This window comes from Lonchura striata, chromosome 21 (assembly GCF_050655825.1).
Source record: "Lonchura striata isolate lonStrDom1 chromosome 21, ASM5065582v1, whole genome shotgun sequence".
Classification (NCBI taxonomy): Eukaryota; Metazoa; Chordata; class Aves; order Passeriformes; family Estrildidae; genus Lonchura; species Lonchura striata.
This window is the reverse complement of record NC_140723.1, coordinates 4435627-4455496: the sequence shown is the minus strand read 5'-3', so window position 1 is coordinate 4455496 and position 19870 is coordinate 4435627. Positions and strand designations below refer to the sequence as shown.

At 42.6% G+C, this 19870-nt stretch overlaps 2 protein-coding genes across 2 annotated transcripts; both read left to right on the top strand.

Annotated features, from left to right (window-relative positions):
* The first annotated feature begins 55 nt into the window (after positions 1-55).
* Positions 56-3709, top strand: TNFRSF9 (TNF receptor superfamily member 9). Its single transcript, XM_021534282.3, has 7 exons — positions 56-307; positions 376-498; positions 713-850; positions 1353-1419; positions 1520-1656; positions 1886-2020; positions 3401-3709. The coding sequence occupies exons 1-7, from the start codon at positions 208-210 to the stop codon at positions 3523-3525; spliced, it is 825 nt and encodes a 274-aa protein (XP_021389957.1). The 5' UTR covers positions 56-207; the 3' UTR covers positions 3526-3709.
* A 7840-nt stretch (positions 3710-11549) lies between these two features.
* On the top strand, positions 11550-18256 carry UTS2 (urotensin 2). Its single transcript, XM_021534283.4, has 4 exons — positions 11550-14131; positions 16322-16423; positions 16906-16949; positions 17539-18256. The coding sequence occupies exons 1-4, from the start codon at positions 14029-14031 to the stop codon at positions 17653-17655; spliced, it is 366 nt and encodes a 121-aa protein (XP_021389958.1). The 5' UTR covers positions 11550-14028; the 3' UTR covers positions 17656-18256.
* Positions 18257-19870: the final 1614 nt, after the last annotated feature.

Here is a 19870-nt window from a genome sequence, read left to right as displayed (position 1 = left end):
TGACCGGCAGCGCTGAGAGAGCTCTGCGGGCGCTGCCCGGCAGAGCTGAGGGGTCGCGCCTCTGGGAGGGTCCGGGAAGTCCCGCCCGGCCGGGGTTTCCCCGCCGCCCCGGGATGACGCAGCCGGACCCCTCGGGGGCGGCCGCTAAGGGCCGGTGCCGGGAGCGCCGCGCGCAGTCCCGCCGGCCGCGCCGCCCCGCTCCGACCCATGGCTCCGGGCCGGGCGCTGCTGCCCGCGGCGCTGCTGGCGCTGGCGCTGAGCCCGGCACCCGCGGCCGCGCTGCCGTGCGCCGCTCACTGCCCGGCGGGTAAGGGCCGGGCCGGGGCGGGGCGCTCCGGGCGCGGCCCGCGGTGACCGCCGTGTCTCGGCCCGCAGGTACCTTCGTAGCCAGCGCCGACTGCGGACGGGGAGCGGGCGCGTCCTGCCAGCCCTGCCCGGCCGGCACCTTCTCCAGCGCGGCGGGACGCGGCAGCTGCAGGATGTGTCGGCAGTGCCAAGGTACCGGCGGCGGTGCCACCAGCCCTGCTGGCACCTCCCGTGGCAGCGACGTGCCCGGGCTGGCACCTGCCCGGCGCGGGATGAGCCGCTGGTCAAATAACGCTGCGTGTCTGCGGGGCTCCTCGCCGAAGCTGCCAGCCCGATTCTTGTGCGAGCAAAGGTCCGAGCCTTTGCTGCACCACGCTGTAGCCTGAAACTGGTCTTCCTCTTGCAGGACTATTTCAGTATTTGAAAAGGTGCTCCTCAACGAGTGATGCTGAATGCACGTGCAAGGAGGGCTATCGCTGTGGCGGTGATGGCTGCACCTACTGCATCCGAAGCTGTGGCGTGGGCCAGGAGAGCACCAGGAACGGTAGGATCACCTTTCCCCAGCAGCTGAAAGCCCCTCTGCATCCTGCACCAGACACGCTGCACTGCCTCTTGCACAGTGCAGAAGCAGATAGAGGAAGGACCTCGCAAGATAAGAGCTGCCACTGCTGCTAAGCACAGTGCATGGTTTGTGGAGTAAGCTCAGGAGCAGAAAAACCCACCACACTCTGAGCCCTACTAAAGCTCAAATCATGCACCAGTTAGTTCCCTTTGCATGGCAGCTCTTTGGCTGCCAGCATGAGGGAAAATTATCTGGGAACTCTGGAATTCAGCGTGGTTTGTGGCACTTCGTGCCAAATCACTAATTGTTTTTTTAGCCAAGTACTGTACTGGTGTGTGGCTGACAAGGAAAGACTTGCCTTGCATACTCAGAGCAACTTATGAAGTAGTAATTTTGACATTGTACAAGCAGCCAAAAATAATGTTTAATATGTTGCATTTTAAATGTTATCTTGTACAATTTTACCTATTCTTGTCCGTTGAAGGTTGCCAGGCTTGCCGCTACGGAACCTTTAATGATCAGCCCAATGGCTCCTGTAAAAACTGGACAATGTAAGTAAACTTTAAAAAAAAAAAAAAAGCTACAGCTATTAAACTTGACTGGAGTTTTAAAATTCTTTCTTTTCCCCATTTTGCTGTTAATGTCCTTCAGGTGCTCTGGGAACCAAGTCCTGGAGCCTGGAACTCCAGCAAAAGATGTCATTTGCAAAGACGCTTCAGTTAATTTCACTTCAGTCACTACTCTACCTACAACATCTCTCGAAATTCCATTTTCTATCCCTGTTCTAGGTAAGCCATTGTGTAATACTGCTTACGGAGGTAAAGAATTGTGACCTACTTAAACATACTGTAGCTCATTCACCTTCCATTTAAAGCCTTCTATTTAAAAGTCCTTTTATGCATTTCCAGTGTTGCAGACTGATCCAGAAGCAGAATGGGAGAAAAGGTCTTCAGCTAATTCAAGGGCAGTAGAACTTTGTTCTGTTAATACTCTTAGAGAATGTTGTTTGTTTCCTAGGGAAGGATGTTCAGACAGACATGATCAGGATTTCTCTCGCTGTGGCTGGGCTGTCATGCATAGTGTTTCTGCTGCCTTTGTGCATCTGCTTCAGCGTCTGGCAAAAAAAGAAACTACACACTGTCTTCAAGAAAAGTAAGATAAATATGCTCTTCAGTTTTTGTTTTTGAAACTAGACAGAAGTCAGGAATCCAAGTTAAGTGCCTTACAAAAGTAGCTGGCAATAGCTTTGGTTTTTTTGGTCTTGTAAGTCAGAAGCAACTGAAAGGGAAACAGTTTTGGAATTTTTATTGCAGAAAGCACTGTGGGTGTTAGGTCAAGTGCATGTTTTTCCTTAGAAGTGGACTATTTGTGAGAGATGAAAAAACTCAGCTGCTCCAGTTAAAGCTCAGTTCAGTTTTTGACTTCCAGGCATCATCCTCGGCCTGTGTGGCTGTAACACTTGGGAGTCCTCTGTGTCACAGAGAGGACACATGGCCTGGAGTGAGTGTCCCGGAGCTCTGGCTGCAGCAGGAGAGGGACTTCAGTCAGGGTGTGCTGCTACACAGCTGCAGAGTCAGCCTGAATCCAGCACTGCCCTCTGAGAGATAGTAAATCCTGGGCAAGCCCAAGAGTTCAGCACAAAGATGAAGCTGATTCCGTTCAATGTTGTTTATAGTTGGTTTGTTTGGTTTTTTTGGGGGGTTCTCTCTCTCTTCTTTTCCTCTGTTCTAAGGATAAGGTCTGAATCTTCTAGTGTAGCTCTAAATACAGAAGACCATAGCAGTCCAAAAATCTATTTCCCTCATGCTGGTGTTCCTTGTATTGCCATGACAAACAGCACCAGAGGCCCTGCCGAATTAGGGAAAACAAATTATGGTAAATTAGTTTTGTCAGATATATATGCTGTGGAGGAATAATTTCAGATTGTAGAATAACTTGGAAGATTTTTTTTTTCTTTCTGACATCCTGCATTTGTGACTGAGGGATGGTGAAATAAGATGGCTGAATAAATGAAAGAGAAAGGGGACATTTGTCCAGTTCTGGGCCACTCACTTCAAGAAATATTGAAGTGGTGGAGTGAGTCCAGAGAAGGGTAACAAAGCTGGGGAAGAATCTAGAAGGTAAAGTCTTTGAGGAGCAGCTGAGGGAACTGGGGTTGTTTAGTCAAGAGAGAAGAAGGATCAGGGGAGACCTTGCTCTCTACAACTCCCTGAAAGGTGGCTGTAGCCAGATGGGGATCAGTCTATTCTACCAGGCAACCAGTGACAGGACAAGAGGACACAGCCTTAAGCTACACCAGGGGAGGTTCAGGTTGGAGATCAGGAGGAATTTCTTCCCAAAAGGGGTTGTTAAAGATTGGAACGGGCTATGCAGGAGGTGGTGGAGTCACTGGAGGTGTTCAGGAAAGAACTGGACATGCCACAGAGCTCTGGTCTGTCTTACAACATGTATGGTCAAAGGTTGGACTAAATGGTCTTAGAGGTCTTTTCCAACCCAACTGATTCTGTAAATCTGTTTTTTTTTTTTCTTCAGTGCACACACTTGAACAGTCAGTTCAAGAAGATGATGCCTGCAGCTGCCACTTCCCTGAGGAAGAACAAGGTGAATATCAGAATCCTGGCAAGTCCACAGAATTGAGAGATCTTCTGACGAACTAGAAATTGAACTGTCCAAGTCAGCCACATTTGAATTTTCTTTTGGAACACAGAACAAGAATCTTTTTATGTAAATACAACAGGTGTCAGCACCTGAGTGTTTGTGCAGTAAATAGCCCAGCCACTGGGGAAAAGATGCTTTTTTAAATATTTCTTTAAAAAATAATTAAAAAAAACCTCCAAAGCAGTTTGCTGATTTTCTTCCTTTAGAAGTAAGGATATTTCTAAGAAGTGGTTCTTGATCTACATGTAGAAAGAAGTACTGCATTTAAAAGCTCTAACAGAAGTGCAGAATAGTTTTCTGGTCCCTCATTAATGTTACCTGAGCCATAATTTAATTGCATTCCAAAATCATCTGAAGCTAAAAAGGAGATTTGTAACACATTGTAGAGTCACTGGTGACACTCAGAATCTCTTACTACCAGCCATCCTCTTGAGTCTGGAGCAGCTGCTCCCAAAGTCTGGCTCAAACCCAGCAGTCCTGGGGTTTGTGTGCAAATACAGATGGAGCTCATTCCATCCCATCACCCTTGGAAACATCCCTGGCCTCACCACTGCACCCATCCTCACACGCAGGGGAAAGGAAACCGTGAAAATCTTGAGCTGCAAAGTGCTCCCCAGCAGCATCTGCTGTTGTGTCACTCTGATTGGCTTGAGGGAGGCAGTGGAAACACTGAGAGAAGCTGTGGTTGACTTGAACTTAGAAATAGCTGTTACTTGGCAGCTGGACTGCACCACACTCAGCCCTACATCATTCAGCTTTGATCTTCCAGGTGACAAACTTTATGTACATTGCAGCTGGAAATGTGATATCTTTGTGGTACTGTTTTTGTAACTGAGGTTGGAAAGATTTTTTCATCAGACACTATATCTTGTCTGATCAAACACTTTTAACTTTGGTCTTGAGAAAAAAGCAAATGCGTGTTTGAGTCACCACATTCGCAACACTGTTTTTAACCATTTACAAACCTCACATATTTTATTACTTCAGTAAATGTTATTCAAAAAATAAAATGAAAACAGTTAAGGGTGATTTTCTCCTCTCTGATTTCAATGCAAGAGAAAGTGATTTTGCATTTGAACAACAGCAAGCCATCTCTTAATTCAGCAGGTTACAATAGCAGATTATTTTCACCAAGCCACACTTACACATTTTGATAAACTTGCATACAAGTAAATATAAAATACTAAGTTTTATATCATGAGAAAATAAGTGCCATAAAAAGCTTGAATTGTGAACTGATTTTATTTTATCCCTAGCTCAAGTCTTCTCTCTATTGGTACTTTAAACCATGAGAACCGAGTGTTTATTAACGACAGAATCACAAACTTGAAGGCTTGAACAGGACACATGAAAAGCCCCAAACTATTTAAAAAGCTATCTATTTATAAATCAAAGAGTGACCTTTGCATCATTAACTATATCTAGTCACTGCTGACTTTATCTTAGAAGAAGATAAAAAGAACAGTTTTGCTTGTCTACATAATGTAAACAATTAATGTACACATCCTGTAACTCAAAATATCTGGTGGTTTTTCCTTAGAAAAAAAGAGGTAACAACTGGAATTTTACATGTTGCTAATAAATTCTGCATATATTTTTAAATGCTTCAAATAAAGTGCAAACCCCTTCTTTTCTGTACCATAGCTGAAGCAGAAATAAATCTGCTTAGTGACCAGCAAGGACACATTTCCACCAAAACTGGAGTTCTGGAATGTTTCAGGGAATAGTCATTCACAAAAGTACATTCTGAATAAAATGTTAGAAACAACCTTTCAATCAAAGAATTATGTGGATAATCTTACCTGTGACTTGTGTCATTTGAGAGTACTGAGTCCTGAATTAATGATAAACAGATTTTGTTGGCACAAACATCTGTTGTCAAATATGTGCAGATGATACATTTGCATTTCACAATGATGCACGTCACCTGGCCACAGAAGCAGCAGAAGAGATTGGCTAATTTATACTTCTATGAAATACTTCAAATACATTTAAAAGCAAACATGTTTATAAATAAGAACCAAGGAGAGACTGGAAGATACCATATTTTGGAAAGTGAAATAAATCGTGGTACAATTGCAAAGGAAAGATCAGGGGACTTCACAGTGTGCTCACCCCCCAGAAACTTTGACAGCACAGCTGTATTTCATCTGGTCCTCACAGAACTGAAAATAAATACAGGTGAATTCATCTGTTTTGCCACCAAGCACCCAAGCAGGACATTCCAATTGATAACAAGAGCACCACTACAAATACCAAGATAGTTGGAATGTTTAGTAATTTTCAGATTAATACCATATTCAAATTCTAGGAATTGTGGCTGTCTATAAAAAATTCAAATTGCAGCCATAGAATCATGTACTTCCTTGAACATCATTCATTCTTGCGTGGTGTGTTATTTACCTTCATGTGATCATATAGAACAAATCTTTTAGAAGTTTGCTCCCATTCTAGACCCCTCATAAACAGATATTTAGTAAAAAAAGTACTAAAGAACTTGCCTAATCTTCCTTTTTGTTATGCTTGTAGCAGACCACTGTAAAGCCACTTCTGGCAGCATGTTATGAAAATGCACTAATCAGACTCATCAATTAAGTTTGTCAGGAAGCTCACATCTTCAAAAAAACCCACATACTTGTACCTTCCTTTTTTCCTTTTTAAGTTATCCTTTTGTCTCCTGAAAAAAAGTCCATAGAAGGTAGTAAAATTCAGCCAAAGGTAGATAATATGACAAGGGGCTGCTATTATTATTTTTGCTACTTCTGTGGTAAACACAGAAGCTGAAATGGTGTCAGTATGCAATGTTTTAAAATACTTTGTTCTTTGCTTTTACAAAGTGCTACATAGTAAAATTTAGGGATCGTCAGTGACTAGATTAAAAAAAACACTGTCATCACAATTAAATTTCTGCTACCTTTCCTGAATAGAATTTGTGGCCAAATTGTCTGGTTTTTAACACAGAGGATAAGCAGCCTTCCTGCCTGCATGTAAAAAAAATCTTTTCTCCAGGAAGGGTGAATGGGAAAAAACTGCACTGTATCTTTTACTATTGTGATTATACATACATGTAGTATGTATAATAGTATAGTTTACTATTGTATAGCTCTTAAACAATGGAGATCCTACACGGCTGACTGCCAAGGAAAACACATTCATTTACAAAACAACCTTGGAAGAACTGTTTTAAACCTCAAGTTGCCCAGTGAGACCTATGCCAACCCTCCCCCGTTAAATACACATATTTGCCCTGAAATGTGAATCACTGAGCCTGCAGAGATTCCATTTAATTAAGAAAAAACTCTGATAGCGAAGGATTAAAGGGATTATGCAGCCAGAAAACAAAGTAAAAAAATTAAAGTCTGTTTTTGTGCGCCATTCATTTACTGCCTACGCTAAGTGGATGACAGCTAAATGCCAATGATTATTAGCATTCCTCTTAATTAGTCAGTGGCTCCTGCCCACACACTGAACTACCTGACATTTGCCCTCTGATATCAGCTATGGATATTGGAGTGATAAGTAATCCTAAGCCTCTGAGATAAAAACAGGAAGAACATGAGTACACCAAATGTGAAAAGCTAGATAGAAAAAAAAATTTTAAAAACACAAGGACACCTCTGACAAAACTGTTTTGTTCTATCACCCCTGCAGATTAAAGTCCTTATCCTCTAGCTCTTTTAGAAAATGAAACAGGGCAGATAGTAAAACATTACTAAGTCTCCAATTAAATGATTTGTAGTAAGAAACTAAATGAGTCAGAGCACCAGCAATTAACAGAGTATGAACTAGTCTCAGGCAGGGAAATCTGGAAGGTGATTTTTATGATTTTTATGCCTTATCCATTTCTTGCAATTTGCTACTTTACTGTTTCTGTACTTCTTCACTCTGGGCCAGAGAAAGTACAACAGCCTGGCCTGCCCACTCCATCATCCAAAGTACTAAGAAAAGAATCAGCAGTGAATTGCTGCTTCCCTTTTTGACATTAGTAGTACCAGTTTTTGAAAAAATTACATTTGTAGCCCTAGGAGACAGAAATCTTAAGCTGGAATTGATTCCTTTAAATCCTCAGCTGAACACATGTCTGTGTAGGCAGCCTCCAGGAAATAATTTGTTTGGAAAACTCCTCAATACTCTGCTTAAAAAAATAATGAATACTGTAAGTTTAAGAACAAAACAAGACCGAAAAATGTCATAGTATGCAGCAATCACACCTATTTCTGCAGCAGGATTAGCTTGATAATTTTTTATTACAACCTAAATTAAACCTCAGGAAGACTATGTTATTGTTTTAAGCAGAAAAATACACCATGGACTGCTGACAAAACTGTTGAGGGATACACTTAGTGCAGCCAGCTTGGTGTGCAGCCGCAGTGTGAGCTGCAGGTTGAGCTCTGCACAGAGAGCCAAGGCAAGAGGCAGTGAACTGGCATCAGCTCTTTGCAACAGTGGTGAATGTGACAGCCAGAGATGAGACAGGAGCTGAGGGGGAAGAGAGAGGAAAGGTAAATTAGAACATGAAATAGAACAAGGCATAAGAAAGGACTAACAAAGGGGCTGCTACATAAAAGCCCTGTCAAGGCCAAAAGCCAGCACAAAATGCTTTAGCTCTGATTTCAGAGATTTAAAGGACATAAAAACGCAGGTCTTCCAAGCTTCTTATGGTGAGAACAAGCCCTGAGTGCTTCTAGAAAACCCAAGAGAGCAGCGGTGATAGCAGAAGGCAGACGGTGGCAGTAAAGGAAAGAGCAGAGCAGATCACAGCCCTCATGCAAGACTCACTCCTGGATAATAGCTCTGTCCTGACCTGTCTCCTTTGCTTTGATCCACTCACTGCTCCTTAGCAGGCTGAGCCTCCAATACACTCCCAGTGCCTGCAGTGATGCTGACTCCTACCAGTGAAGCTACCCAAGAAAAAACAATGTCTAAGGAATACATGGTATGGGTACTTCCTCCACAGTAAGAAGCCTCTTGATTATACAGAATCATTCTTCAAAAAACCAAATAAGAGTCACTTAGCTGAAAACATGGGTGCATGCAAGAAGGTAACAGAGATAAAACCTTTTTTCAGAAGAGAAAAATGAAGAAAAACCCAAACCCAACCAAGCAGAAACACAGCCACCATCCTCAAACCCAACCACAAACACACTGACTCCCCTAAACCCAAACATACACCAGCTCCCACAAACCTAAAACACCAAGCCCCCAAACCAACCAAACACACCCTGACCCCTCACAAACCCAACCCAAATATGTACACACTGACACCCCAAACACAAACACACCAACAACCCCAAACCCAGCCACACAAACACACACTGACACCCCAAACACAAACACACCAACACTCCCAAACACACACACACCAACAGAAACACACCAACAACCCCAAACCCAGCCACACACAAAAACCACACTGACCCCCCCAAACACACCAACAACCCCAAACCCAGCCACACATACACACTGACCCCCCAAACACAAACACACCAACACCCCCAAACCCTAACACAATGACCCCCCCAACCTCACCAAACACACACACACCAGCAGCCTCAAACCCAAACACACCGACCCCCCAAAACACACACACTGACCTCCCCAAACACAAGCACATATCCCCAGCTCCCCAAACCCACACCGACCCTGGACCCTTCCCAAACCCAAAGCTGCGCCCATCCCAAACCCACACAGGTCCCGCAGTGGCTCCTCCAGAGCAGCGCCCCCCGAGCCTGGGCATAGAGTCTGGGGGGAGCCTGAGCTCGCTTGGCCCCATCCCTGTCCTTCCCAACTCCTGTCCCTGCTCTTCCCAACTCCTCTGTGCCCCCACACTCCTCATCCACCTCAGGGAGAAAGGACTGGAGCGCTGGCTGGCTCAGAGCTGATTCGGACTACCCCGCATTACTGAAATATTTGTAAAGAAGACTTTGTGAAGAATATTTGTGAAGACCGTGAAAATGTCTCGTGACAGAGTTTTCTGCAACAAAGAAACTCAGATTTGGAAATTTTACCAGTTCCAAGTGCAGCAGTGTGACAGAAAGGTGTGTGCCTCCCCCAAAATGAGCCCAAGCCTCCTGCTTGCTCTGCAGCTGGGGCTGGTGAAAGGAGGATGGACAGAGCTAACCAACAGCCTGTGCCTTTCAGCAAGGCTGCTTTGTGCTCCTTTCTCTGATGACCAGTGTAATAACCAGAAAAATGAAATAAAGAAGTTTTTATTTTGCTTTTATCCAGATCATGATTTCTTATTCGAGTTGAACAGATTATTTGAGATACCTTGAGATTGCAGGTGATAGGTACAGAGAAAATTCCAGCCTTGCTGCAGATGTGTTCCTCTCTTTCCCTACACACCCTGCTGTCATAATTTCAGTTTAAAAATAAACTGTAATTGTATAGTTAGTTCCATTACTTTTTTTTTTTTTTGGTGAAAGAAACCTTATTTCAAGATCTAGTTTCTGCTCCTCTGTTTGCAGCTGCGTTATCCAGAATTCAATTCCCATGAGATATTGACGTGTTGGATTTCCAAGTCTCAGTCATGCCAGATTTACTTTCCTTCACATCAGGCAGCATGAAGGTTCAGGTTGGGAATTCTGCAGTGCTGAGAGGACAGGGGAACCAGGGACCAGTCTGTCAAGCTTCACTTGGAGAATATACACAGACTACAGTGGGCCAGCCCAGCAGGGCCAAAGAGAAGAGGGTTTTTTTCCCCTCCAACTGGTGGAAACTATACTACAAAGGAGAAGTGTTTTGGCAGCTGTGATCCTGTGCTCAAGAATTTTTAGACCTTGCCAATTCTGTAGCAAAATAGAAAATCTTCAGAGAGACCTAAGGACCCGTCCTCTTCATCACACCAGGGTGTGTATCCAGGCAAGCACATACTCACCTACACACCTTCAACCCACCTCAGAACCTCTCAGAAGTATTACAAAACATAGAAAGAAATTCTGAAGATTAAATACTCCTATGCATTACAGCTCACACACAGTGAACAGAGGAAGCATCTTCAAGAAAAATGTTAACAGCAGGTTATGGCTAGTTTTTTCCTTTGGCTTCCTTATTCTCCAAACAGACTATTTTCAGCACACATTAAAAGGTATAGTATAAATAGGGCAATGTAATTTGGTAGCAGAAAAAAAACACCTTATTGCATATATGATCTAACAATATTAGCTATTTCAGTATGCAAAATAGATCTGGTAATCATGTTACATAGCTGAATAATCAGCTAAAATGTTAAACTTTAAGTGAAAATAAACTTTTTAGCTGTTAAGAAGAACAGATATCTGCAGTGACAGCAAAGCAAAAAAATCCAAACCCCTATAACAATAGGCCCTACCAGAAAAATGAATAACTTTGCAGATGTTTTTCCAGCCAACATGTATAACTCATTGAAGCAACATGTTAAGTCAAAAATGGTAGTAAATTCAAGGAAGAGATGGCTATTCATACAATAACAAGCTCATCTGCAATTACAGTGCCAATACAAAATCATTCTACTGTACACCTCTCTTCTTGTAAACTAAATTCACACTAAAGTTTTACACTAGAAATTACATCCTCTGAATAAGTCCCTCATACAAATGCTACTGGTAAATCACACCTTTTCCAATTCCTGATTTTGCCAACTGTCATAATACTTGACTAATAACAACTCACACTTGCTTGCCATAAAGCACTTAGCAACAGGGGGAAGAACTGTTGCATTATAGATCACATTTCATCTGTACTGTTTTACACAGAAGTAGATAATTCTTGGGGATGTTTGTGATTGGTTTCATTGAGTCTTTTTTTTTTTTTTTAAAGCTGTCCTGGCTTTACTAGTAACTTGTTCCTCATGAGACATCATGTTAAACTAGGAATTATTGTTTCTTCTGATAATGAAGGATAATCTTTTAGGATAGTTTAACGTATATTTATGTCTTAGATAAATTGCAGTAGTAGGGTTAGACAAATTACTGAACAAATTCTATCTACTGCTGCCCTGAGGCACTTCAAAGACTAAATAAGCATAAATAAGCACTTGGAAAACTTTCCCCACAAACAACTGTAGAAGAGTTCCAAATCAATTTCCATGTTTTCCAAGTGCCATTCCCATTGATTCCCCTCTCCCCTGGATCTGGGGCTGTGTACCTTTGTTTAGGATGAGCTGTTTCCTTGCCTGGCATGATGACGTTGGCACTGTCGCCCGAGGAGATGCCTTTGACATTTTGGGAGAGGAAAGAGTGGCTAAGTGACAACTTCAGAGCTCAGCAGAGGCAATAGGCTGCGGGCAGGTTGCCCAACTTGAGCATGACGCACTCCACGATGGCTCGGAGAGGCTGAGTCTTCCTTGAGGAAAGACAAAGGACAGCAGTTGCTGGTAAGAGTGCTTCATTAGCTTTCCTTGGAGGATGCCTAGGGTGAATATTGATAATACCATTGTCATTGATAGTTCACTGAAGGAGAAGCATTTGTACAGAGCATCCAGCACCAACAGTGAGATCATGCATCAAATCAGACCTAATTACTGTCTGCAGTTTTGGAACGAAGAGCTGCATGACTCAGATGAGGAGAGAGAATTCCTCTCTTGCTACTTATCTCTCTCATAGGGAAGCACAGGGAAAGGGGAATGAAACACATTAAGTTAATTCTGTAGAAAACTATTTTGTTGTAAACATCAAAGAGAAGTGAAAAAAAAAAGTTGCAATCAGCAAAGAAAAGTCCAGAGAAACAGGATTTGTAGTTCAGATACCTGAAGCATATGTTCAATAGTCAAGGCAAGCCAAATACCAGCCCTCTCTGTGCACACAGGGAAGTTTAGAGAAGTTTAGGCTGGCAGGACCTCTGCAGGTCCTTTCCCACCTCTCCAATACCCCACCTGTGCACTCAGATCACAGCATTGAACTCTCATGCGGATGCCAAGGGCATTGTCAAGCTCAGTTTCGAAATTCTATCCCATTCCATCCGTGGATCTATTCAAACCTGACTAAACACAGTTCTGGACCAACTGTTGTGGCTGACCCTGCCTGGAGCAAGGAAATTAGAATATCAGATTTCCAGAGGTGCTTTCCAAACTCAGCCTCTTTGGGAGCCCACTGTGTTTAGCCTTAGCCCACCCATGGGGTGCCTGCTCCCCTGGAGTTAGATCTGCAGCAGAAATACTTCTGTTCTATATGACTGATGTAGCCAACTTGAAATTAGTCCTAGGAGCCACAGGATGTACAAAATAAAAATTAATCTTTGACAGGAAATGCTAATTAAAAAAAAAAGATGAAAAGCAGGTAAGTTGACACCTTTTGCAACTTAAACTTATCACAAAATTCAGCATAAGGAAACAAATTTAACATTAGTTGGATTTCATAGTATTTTGAAGAGCATTTGGAGACAAAAAGAGTTGAGTAGAGAAGCACAAAAGCAACAAACCTCAATTTATTAAAAAAAGGCATTATCTTCTTACCATTAAAAGGGAAGAATATTGCCATAAACTTACCTTTTTTGTCAAGACTCTATAGAGTTGGATATGACACTGCATAGAGGATGGAGGTGAGGGACCAGTCCAGTCAGCCCTTGCTCTGTAAGATGCTAAATCAAATGGTAAATAAAGGAGACAAAATATGCTAGATGGAGGGGAACAAGGACTAAAGTGATGAGATGACATAAGGCAACTCCTGTGGTAGCAATAGGCAAACAGGGGAAAAACCTTGCTAACATACTCAGAATTAAGTAGTTAGTTCCAAATGAAAGAGAAGGTAAGTGAAATGGAAAACAGTCTTCCACTCTACAGAGGGACTTGTGTTTAACATCACCCGAAGTAGTTTATATGTACCAAGAAGTCTCCAGATGGAAGCTGTACTTCTCTGCCAAGACAATTCTCTAGGGCACCATTGGATGAGGCCTTCCCAAATAAATAGATGTGAAATTCTGCAAGGGGGAGCAAAACAAATGAAAAAGATTTAATTATCCTAGTATTATCTTTGTAAGTTAACAAGCTTTTTTAACTCCCTTTCTTTTTTTACTTTTTTCTGGCACAACAAATACAACACAACACATTCATCCATCTCACAAAAGAGAAGGGAAAAAAAAGTGCATTTCATATCAGATGCTTTGCGTCAAGACTGCTAAGGCTCATAAATCAGTTGTCTATTGCCCTGGTCATTTCAACCAACGTCTGACCCTTTGTTAACTCATGATTTATAACTGAAAGTTACTTTTTTTTAAATGCCAGATTTATAAACTTTACTGTGCTTGGTTTGATATAATATCCATTTTGTACACCAAGCTATAAGACAGTAAATTTATTGTCTATGAACTGTTACCTTGAAAAATTACATCAATGCAAAGTGGTTTCCATTTAGAATCAATGGGCAATAAATTCATTGGGTATTTTTTTGAAGGGGGGGAGAGAACATGATGGTATTTATGAGGTCATGAGTGGCTATATAATGGGAGAAACTGGGAGCTGAGGCTACAGCTAGACAGGAGTTCTGAGTGACAGGGTTGGACACAACGAAACATCCAACACAGCAACGATGAATAAACTGATACTTTGCTGTCTCATTATCGTCAGCTTCTCCTGTCCTCTCTTGTCTCTCCCCATCATCAATGCCAGTGAGATGTCTTATCAACACTCAGGTAAGAGTCTTTTGATTGTCATGGTTATCATGCAGGGGTTGGAGCATCAAACCAGAAAAGCAGCAGGTGTGCTTTCCAAGGGGCCTGCCTGTGCTGCTCAGCTGTGGGGAAAGCAGGAGGACACCAGCAGCACAAGGGACATAGCAGTGGGTGCTGGTTTTGTACAATGGGGAGGTTGGGTGCCCCAAATATTTACCCCTGCTGAGATCCAGGAAACAAAAGGAAGCTTTGAGGAGAAAAAGGTGTCTGAGCCTTGCAGCACCAAATGTGAGTGTCTGAGCACTCATAGGCATTGGGTAACTTAAAGAAACTTGGCTGTACAGTCTCTCCTGTTTCTATCCTTTGAAATAAGCTATTTTGTGTTTAAAAAGGGGGGAACCTATTGCAAACATCAAGAACAGGCAAATCTCTCTTACACTCCCATGTATTAAGAATGCTTTTTGTTTGCACTAATTCAGATTCCATTCAGCCCAGGCAAAAATAAATCTTTGCTTGAGTAAGGCAATGCTCAAAATTTGAAATGGCTCAGAAAAAAATGCACAGCAGAATCTGGAAGGTTACTATCATCAGACCTGATTGGTACTGGAAGACTTTCTGAAATGAGCTCTGAAAGAACAGGCAAACCAACCCAGAAGTAATTGCATAAAGCTGACTATTAAAAATGGCTGTTCTTACCTGCTTTGCAGCAGCTGCTGTGCTGCTTTATAGGTATCAGTAGTCCCCGGGCTGCTTTGAAAATCTTGGACTCTCTAAGCCAGCATCTCCTCAAGCCTTCCACAATGTAATTTACATTTACAGGTACCCCTGACTCAATATGAGTAATATCTGTCACATCATAGCTGGCTCTAACCATTATTACATTAAGTTCAAGTCACTGTGCTTCTTAGATCTTCCTTGCTAATATAAAGAGTCTCTAGGAGGGAGAAGACAGAAAAGGAACGGTCTTAAAGAAGGTTGGTTTTGGGTTGGGTTTTTCCTTTTTTAAATCTCAAAGCAAATTTACCAGCTAGCACAGCTCAGATTTAAAGAATAAGCCATGGCCAGAGATACAGATTGTCTCCACATAGTACTGGGAATTTTTTGTATTCTTATTTTGAGTCCTGTAATGAAATCCCCGCTGTCCTTTGCAAATGTCTTTATTTGCAGAGAATGAACTAATAACAGGCATGTCCTACCTCTTCAAATTCCTGATCTTTGTTCAAGTTTTTTAAATGTTGGGAGATTATTTTCAGTTTATTTTCTTACATATCCATGTGAGGAGCTCCACAGTCACACCCATCCCTGAAGGTCAGAACAACTGAAACTCCAAAGGGTCACCTACAAGTACAATTACAAAATTATATTCATCTACACAAATAGTGTTTGATAATGACACCCTCTGGTTGCCCACAAGTTTGGATGTCTGCTACGTAATAGCAAAGATGAAATTTACTGCTCAGATTACAAAAGCAGAAGTTACCTGGAATATTGCACTGTTAAGGGGCTCTGTTGGCAACTTGCCTCAGGATACAGGCCAGCCACAGAATTCTGAATTCTTTATGCATAAACAAATTAATTCTATCAGCTACCAGCGAGCTGTTGTGTTGGAAAAACTAGTAACATCTGTACTGATACACACATTAAAAGAGAGATGACTGAAACACACCAAGAAGCCCAGCTGACAAAATAAGTTGTTAAGTTTTCCTACCTTTGTTCCTGCCCCTCCACAACTTGTTCTGCATTTAGCATTTGCAAAACTGAGCAGGTTATAGGTCTTGAACAGGAAGTTTTGTCTTTATCCATAGGAAAGCTGCAGCATAGGAACTAGTAGATAAAGAAATGAACTAAAGTAAAATGTTTAAAATTACATACAAGTCTAGGCTGTGTAGTGGAAGAAAGAAGTTGAGTACCTCAAGTGACAGGAGGGACTGCTTTTGGTCAAAAACTTTCATAACAAAACTTCAGCCAGAGAAAGAAGAACCTGAGATTAATATCAGGAAGATACCTTTTCTCAAAGCTTTGGAAGGAAAGGAATACAAAGCCAACTATACCCTATTATAATAATTAAATAAGGATGGATGGCTGGTGCTTTCATGAAATCTTCGACAGGTGAGGCCAACAAACCTGATCAGAAATCCCCTGAGACACTGAAACAGGGATGCAAAGCAAAAGATTCACCCTGTGCCTGTTTCTGCTCTGTTCCCTTGGCAGCTGATGAAGATTCGAGGTTAAACCTGGAGAGGTTGGGCAGCACCTCCCTGCTCCAGCTCCTGCCAGAGCTCCTGGGCACACTGACTGAGGACAGCAAAGCAGGTGAGGAGTTAGCACAGCAATGGGAGGATGCCCATGGTTCACACCTCCAGCTCCCACAGATATCACACCCCAGCTCCCAGGTATCTGCTAAAATACAACACTATATGTAAGCAACAAACAGCTGTCATTCAGTTAACTGGGATTTTGGGGAAACCTGCTGAGCAGCCATGCCTGCAGCTCAACACCACCTCATGAATTCTCCAAATCAGTGCTGCAAAACTTCCAGAGAGCAAAACCAGGGCAAGGAGAAGATTGGACTAAGAGGAGCTGGCAGACAGAACAAAATAGCAGTCTGACAAAGCATCAGTACTTGCAGATAGTGCAGAATCAGTGGCAATGGATGGTTTGGGAAGCAATAGGTTATCCTTGGACATCCCAGTCTGAGACCTCTGTCAGCTGTAGCATTATGGCACAGGAGAATTACTTGCCTAATTCATGATTTCTAAATAGTAAAACATTTCATTGTGTCTCTCCTTTAACAGGTCTCACCCCCAGCAACTACAACCCAGGGGAAAATATCAAAGAGGTAAATAAATTACCATCTGTCACTGAAAAAAGAAAAATAAGACTAAACTACACAGAATTGTTACCAAGAAATCCTTTCAGATCAACAGACTTCACAAACAGTATAGACTAAAGTCGTATGACAGAGTGTTCTTGAAGCTGGAATCACTTAGCAGTTAGATAGGCAGGGGAGGGGGGAAAAATGGAAAATGGAAAAAAAGAGAGAGCACATAATCCATTTAATTCTAAACCCTCCCCTTTTTTTTTTCCCCTAGAAAAACTGGAAAGGCCAATTTCCAGCTTCATCAGCCCAGGCACCAGTATTTCCACCACCACCACCCCCAGCACAGGTTACACAGTACAATCAGAGTTGTTATGAACCTTAATGTACACAGAGAACACCATCCCTGTTCACTTCCTGCTGAATTAAATGTAAACGCAGAACACAGGGATGAGTTTTGGTGGGACATGCAAAACAGAGGTTACACTGGGCAGTCCCTTCCTTCCCCCAGCCAGAGCACAGAGCATCAGGAAGGGTTGGGGCAGTGGAGAGTGTACTTTCCCTCTGGGAACCACCCAGCAGCAACCTCTCCAATGCTGTTTGATTTCAGACTTTCTACGGGAATCATCCTCGAAACGCTTTCCTGGGACGCTTCTTGATCAAGGACAGGAAACAGTACAAGAAACGTGGGAATCTTTCTGAGTGCTTCTGGAAATATTGTGTGTAAACAGGAAACTCCCTGAATGGTTGCATAATTTATACAGATGTCTGAAAACATGTATATAAATTCGCTTGATTTAAAATGAGAATGAAGAAACACGAAGGTGGCGCCTAACTTTAGACTCTATGCTACTTGGAAATGAATAAATTCTTGATGTTTTGCAATTATGTTGTGACCAATGTAGTAATTTTATACAGCCCAGCACAGCAGGAAGGAAGTAACGGGAGAAAGAGACAAATACACAACACAAAGAGAACTTGGGCAGAGGAAGCAAAATTCCCATGGGGTTCTGTGAAAACTCCCAGAAGAGCTCAGCTGTGTCTAAGTCCAGAGGCAAGGGGACTTTCCCCTTTGTCACCTGATGTAGATTGGTGTGCCAGGAGGAAGGGTCATTGCTGCATTCCCTGAAGATGTTGAGCAGATAAGGGATGGCAGCTTAACAATGCCCAGTCCCCTCCTGCCATCCCTAAGGCAGCACAAAAACAACCAGCACATGTCAGGATCAAGCTCCCACTGCTGCTGGAGATGATTGTTTCTCTCAGGCACTTGTAAAAAGACTCACAAATCTATTTCTCTGCCCAGCCCACAGCTACCCTCAACAGGGCTGTACATACTATGGGTTAAGAATTGTGTGATTATTATCAAGCACAGTAAGGAAGGTAAACGTGGTTGTCAATGCCAAGACTTTACACCCAGATTTGGACATTCAGGAATGGCACCATGTGAAAGATTCCTGCACATACAGGTGCAGGAAGGTGATACATGGACTCAGATAATCTGTGTCACCAGGGCAAGCCACCTCCTGCTTGGACACTCCAGGTGCCACTCACTGATAATGTTGCTGTATCTTGACATGCAACATAAATAAAGGAGAGGACAAAACAGCAGCTACAAAAATCTTCTAGCCTGACTCCTCTACACACAGACTACCTCGAGACTCTCTCAGTCCTGGTACCTTCTGATAGTAACTGCAAGAGATAGAGCTAAACAGGCAGGAATTGTCTCTGGGAGATAGCATTTTTGATAATATCCACAAACTGTCTGAGCTGTGACCCCCTGCTCAATACATACATTGCATAAACCTCACTCCAAACAAGGCTCACGGAAAGCTTGAGGTAAACACCTAACAGTGATACCCAGGTTACATTGATCTCAAGAGTACACATCATAAATCTCTGACTGTGCTGTTTAAACAAAGCCTACAGGTTTAAAACAGCTTGTTCACCTCACATAAATTATAAGACAGATGATGCCAGCTGTAACAGAGAAAAATGTCCTCAAAGTCAGAGCAGTAGGATGCACTGTGCAGCCATTTGAAATCTTCTAAACATTAATCCTTCTCTTACATAGTGGAGCAAGTCAGTGGCTCTCTGGAAATGACTCCTTTTCTGCCACCTCATCATCCAATAAAAACTTATCAGAAAAGACTTCAAATTTATCTAAATGAATAACCAGCTAAGACAGACACATAGACAGGGAGAAGTGTAGAGCCTAAAAAGACTGGGGGGAAAAATATTTTCAAAAACTGCAAGCATAAAGCTAAATAAATAAAACCAGAGTGAATAATAGAAAAAATATTACAAGTATGAAAAAGATCACTGGCCATCTACCTGAGAGAGGAAAGAACTGGAGAGCTGTCAGGCGTTGAAGATGGGGTTAAGACAAGGTAATTGAGATATAAATAGTGAAACCTTAGTTTTTAAAACTACAGAATATTTGCTAGCATTTCTGGCATCTAAAGAAGCAAAACCAATTCAATTTATTATTCCAACCAGACCAGCTCACAACAGCAAGAGCTGAGGAGGAATTCAGCTAATTCTAATATACCAGAATTGCATCAGAGCCTGAAGGTTTGTCAGTCGCAGTCCTTGCCTCTGAAAAGGAAGCAGGTCAGACTGTCTTTGGACATCACTGGTAGCTCTCAAAGAGAACTGTTTGAGACACTGTGGAGCACCCAAGTGCTTCCCTCCCAAAGGACACTCCTGGCAGATGCCAGATAAACTCAGGTTCATATCCAAGGGCAGAGCCTGGCCAGTGGTGACACAGGAGGGCAAACTCCCCTTCTCCCCCATGCTGCTGGGACATGCAGCTCCTGCCAGCTTTCAACTCAGAGCTTTTCCTGCCTCCTGCAGGCTACAGACAGGGCTGGGACTGTCACAGAGAACTGCAGACAGAGTATGGAAGCCAGGCAGCTTTGTCTTTCCATGGGAAGGTGTAGCTG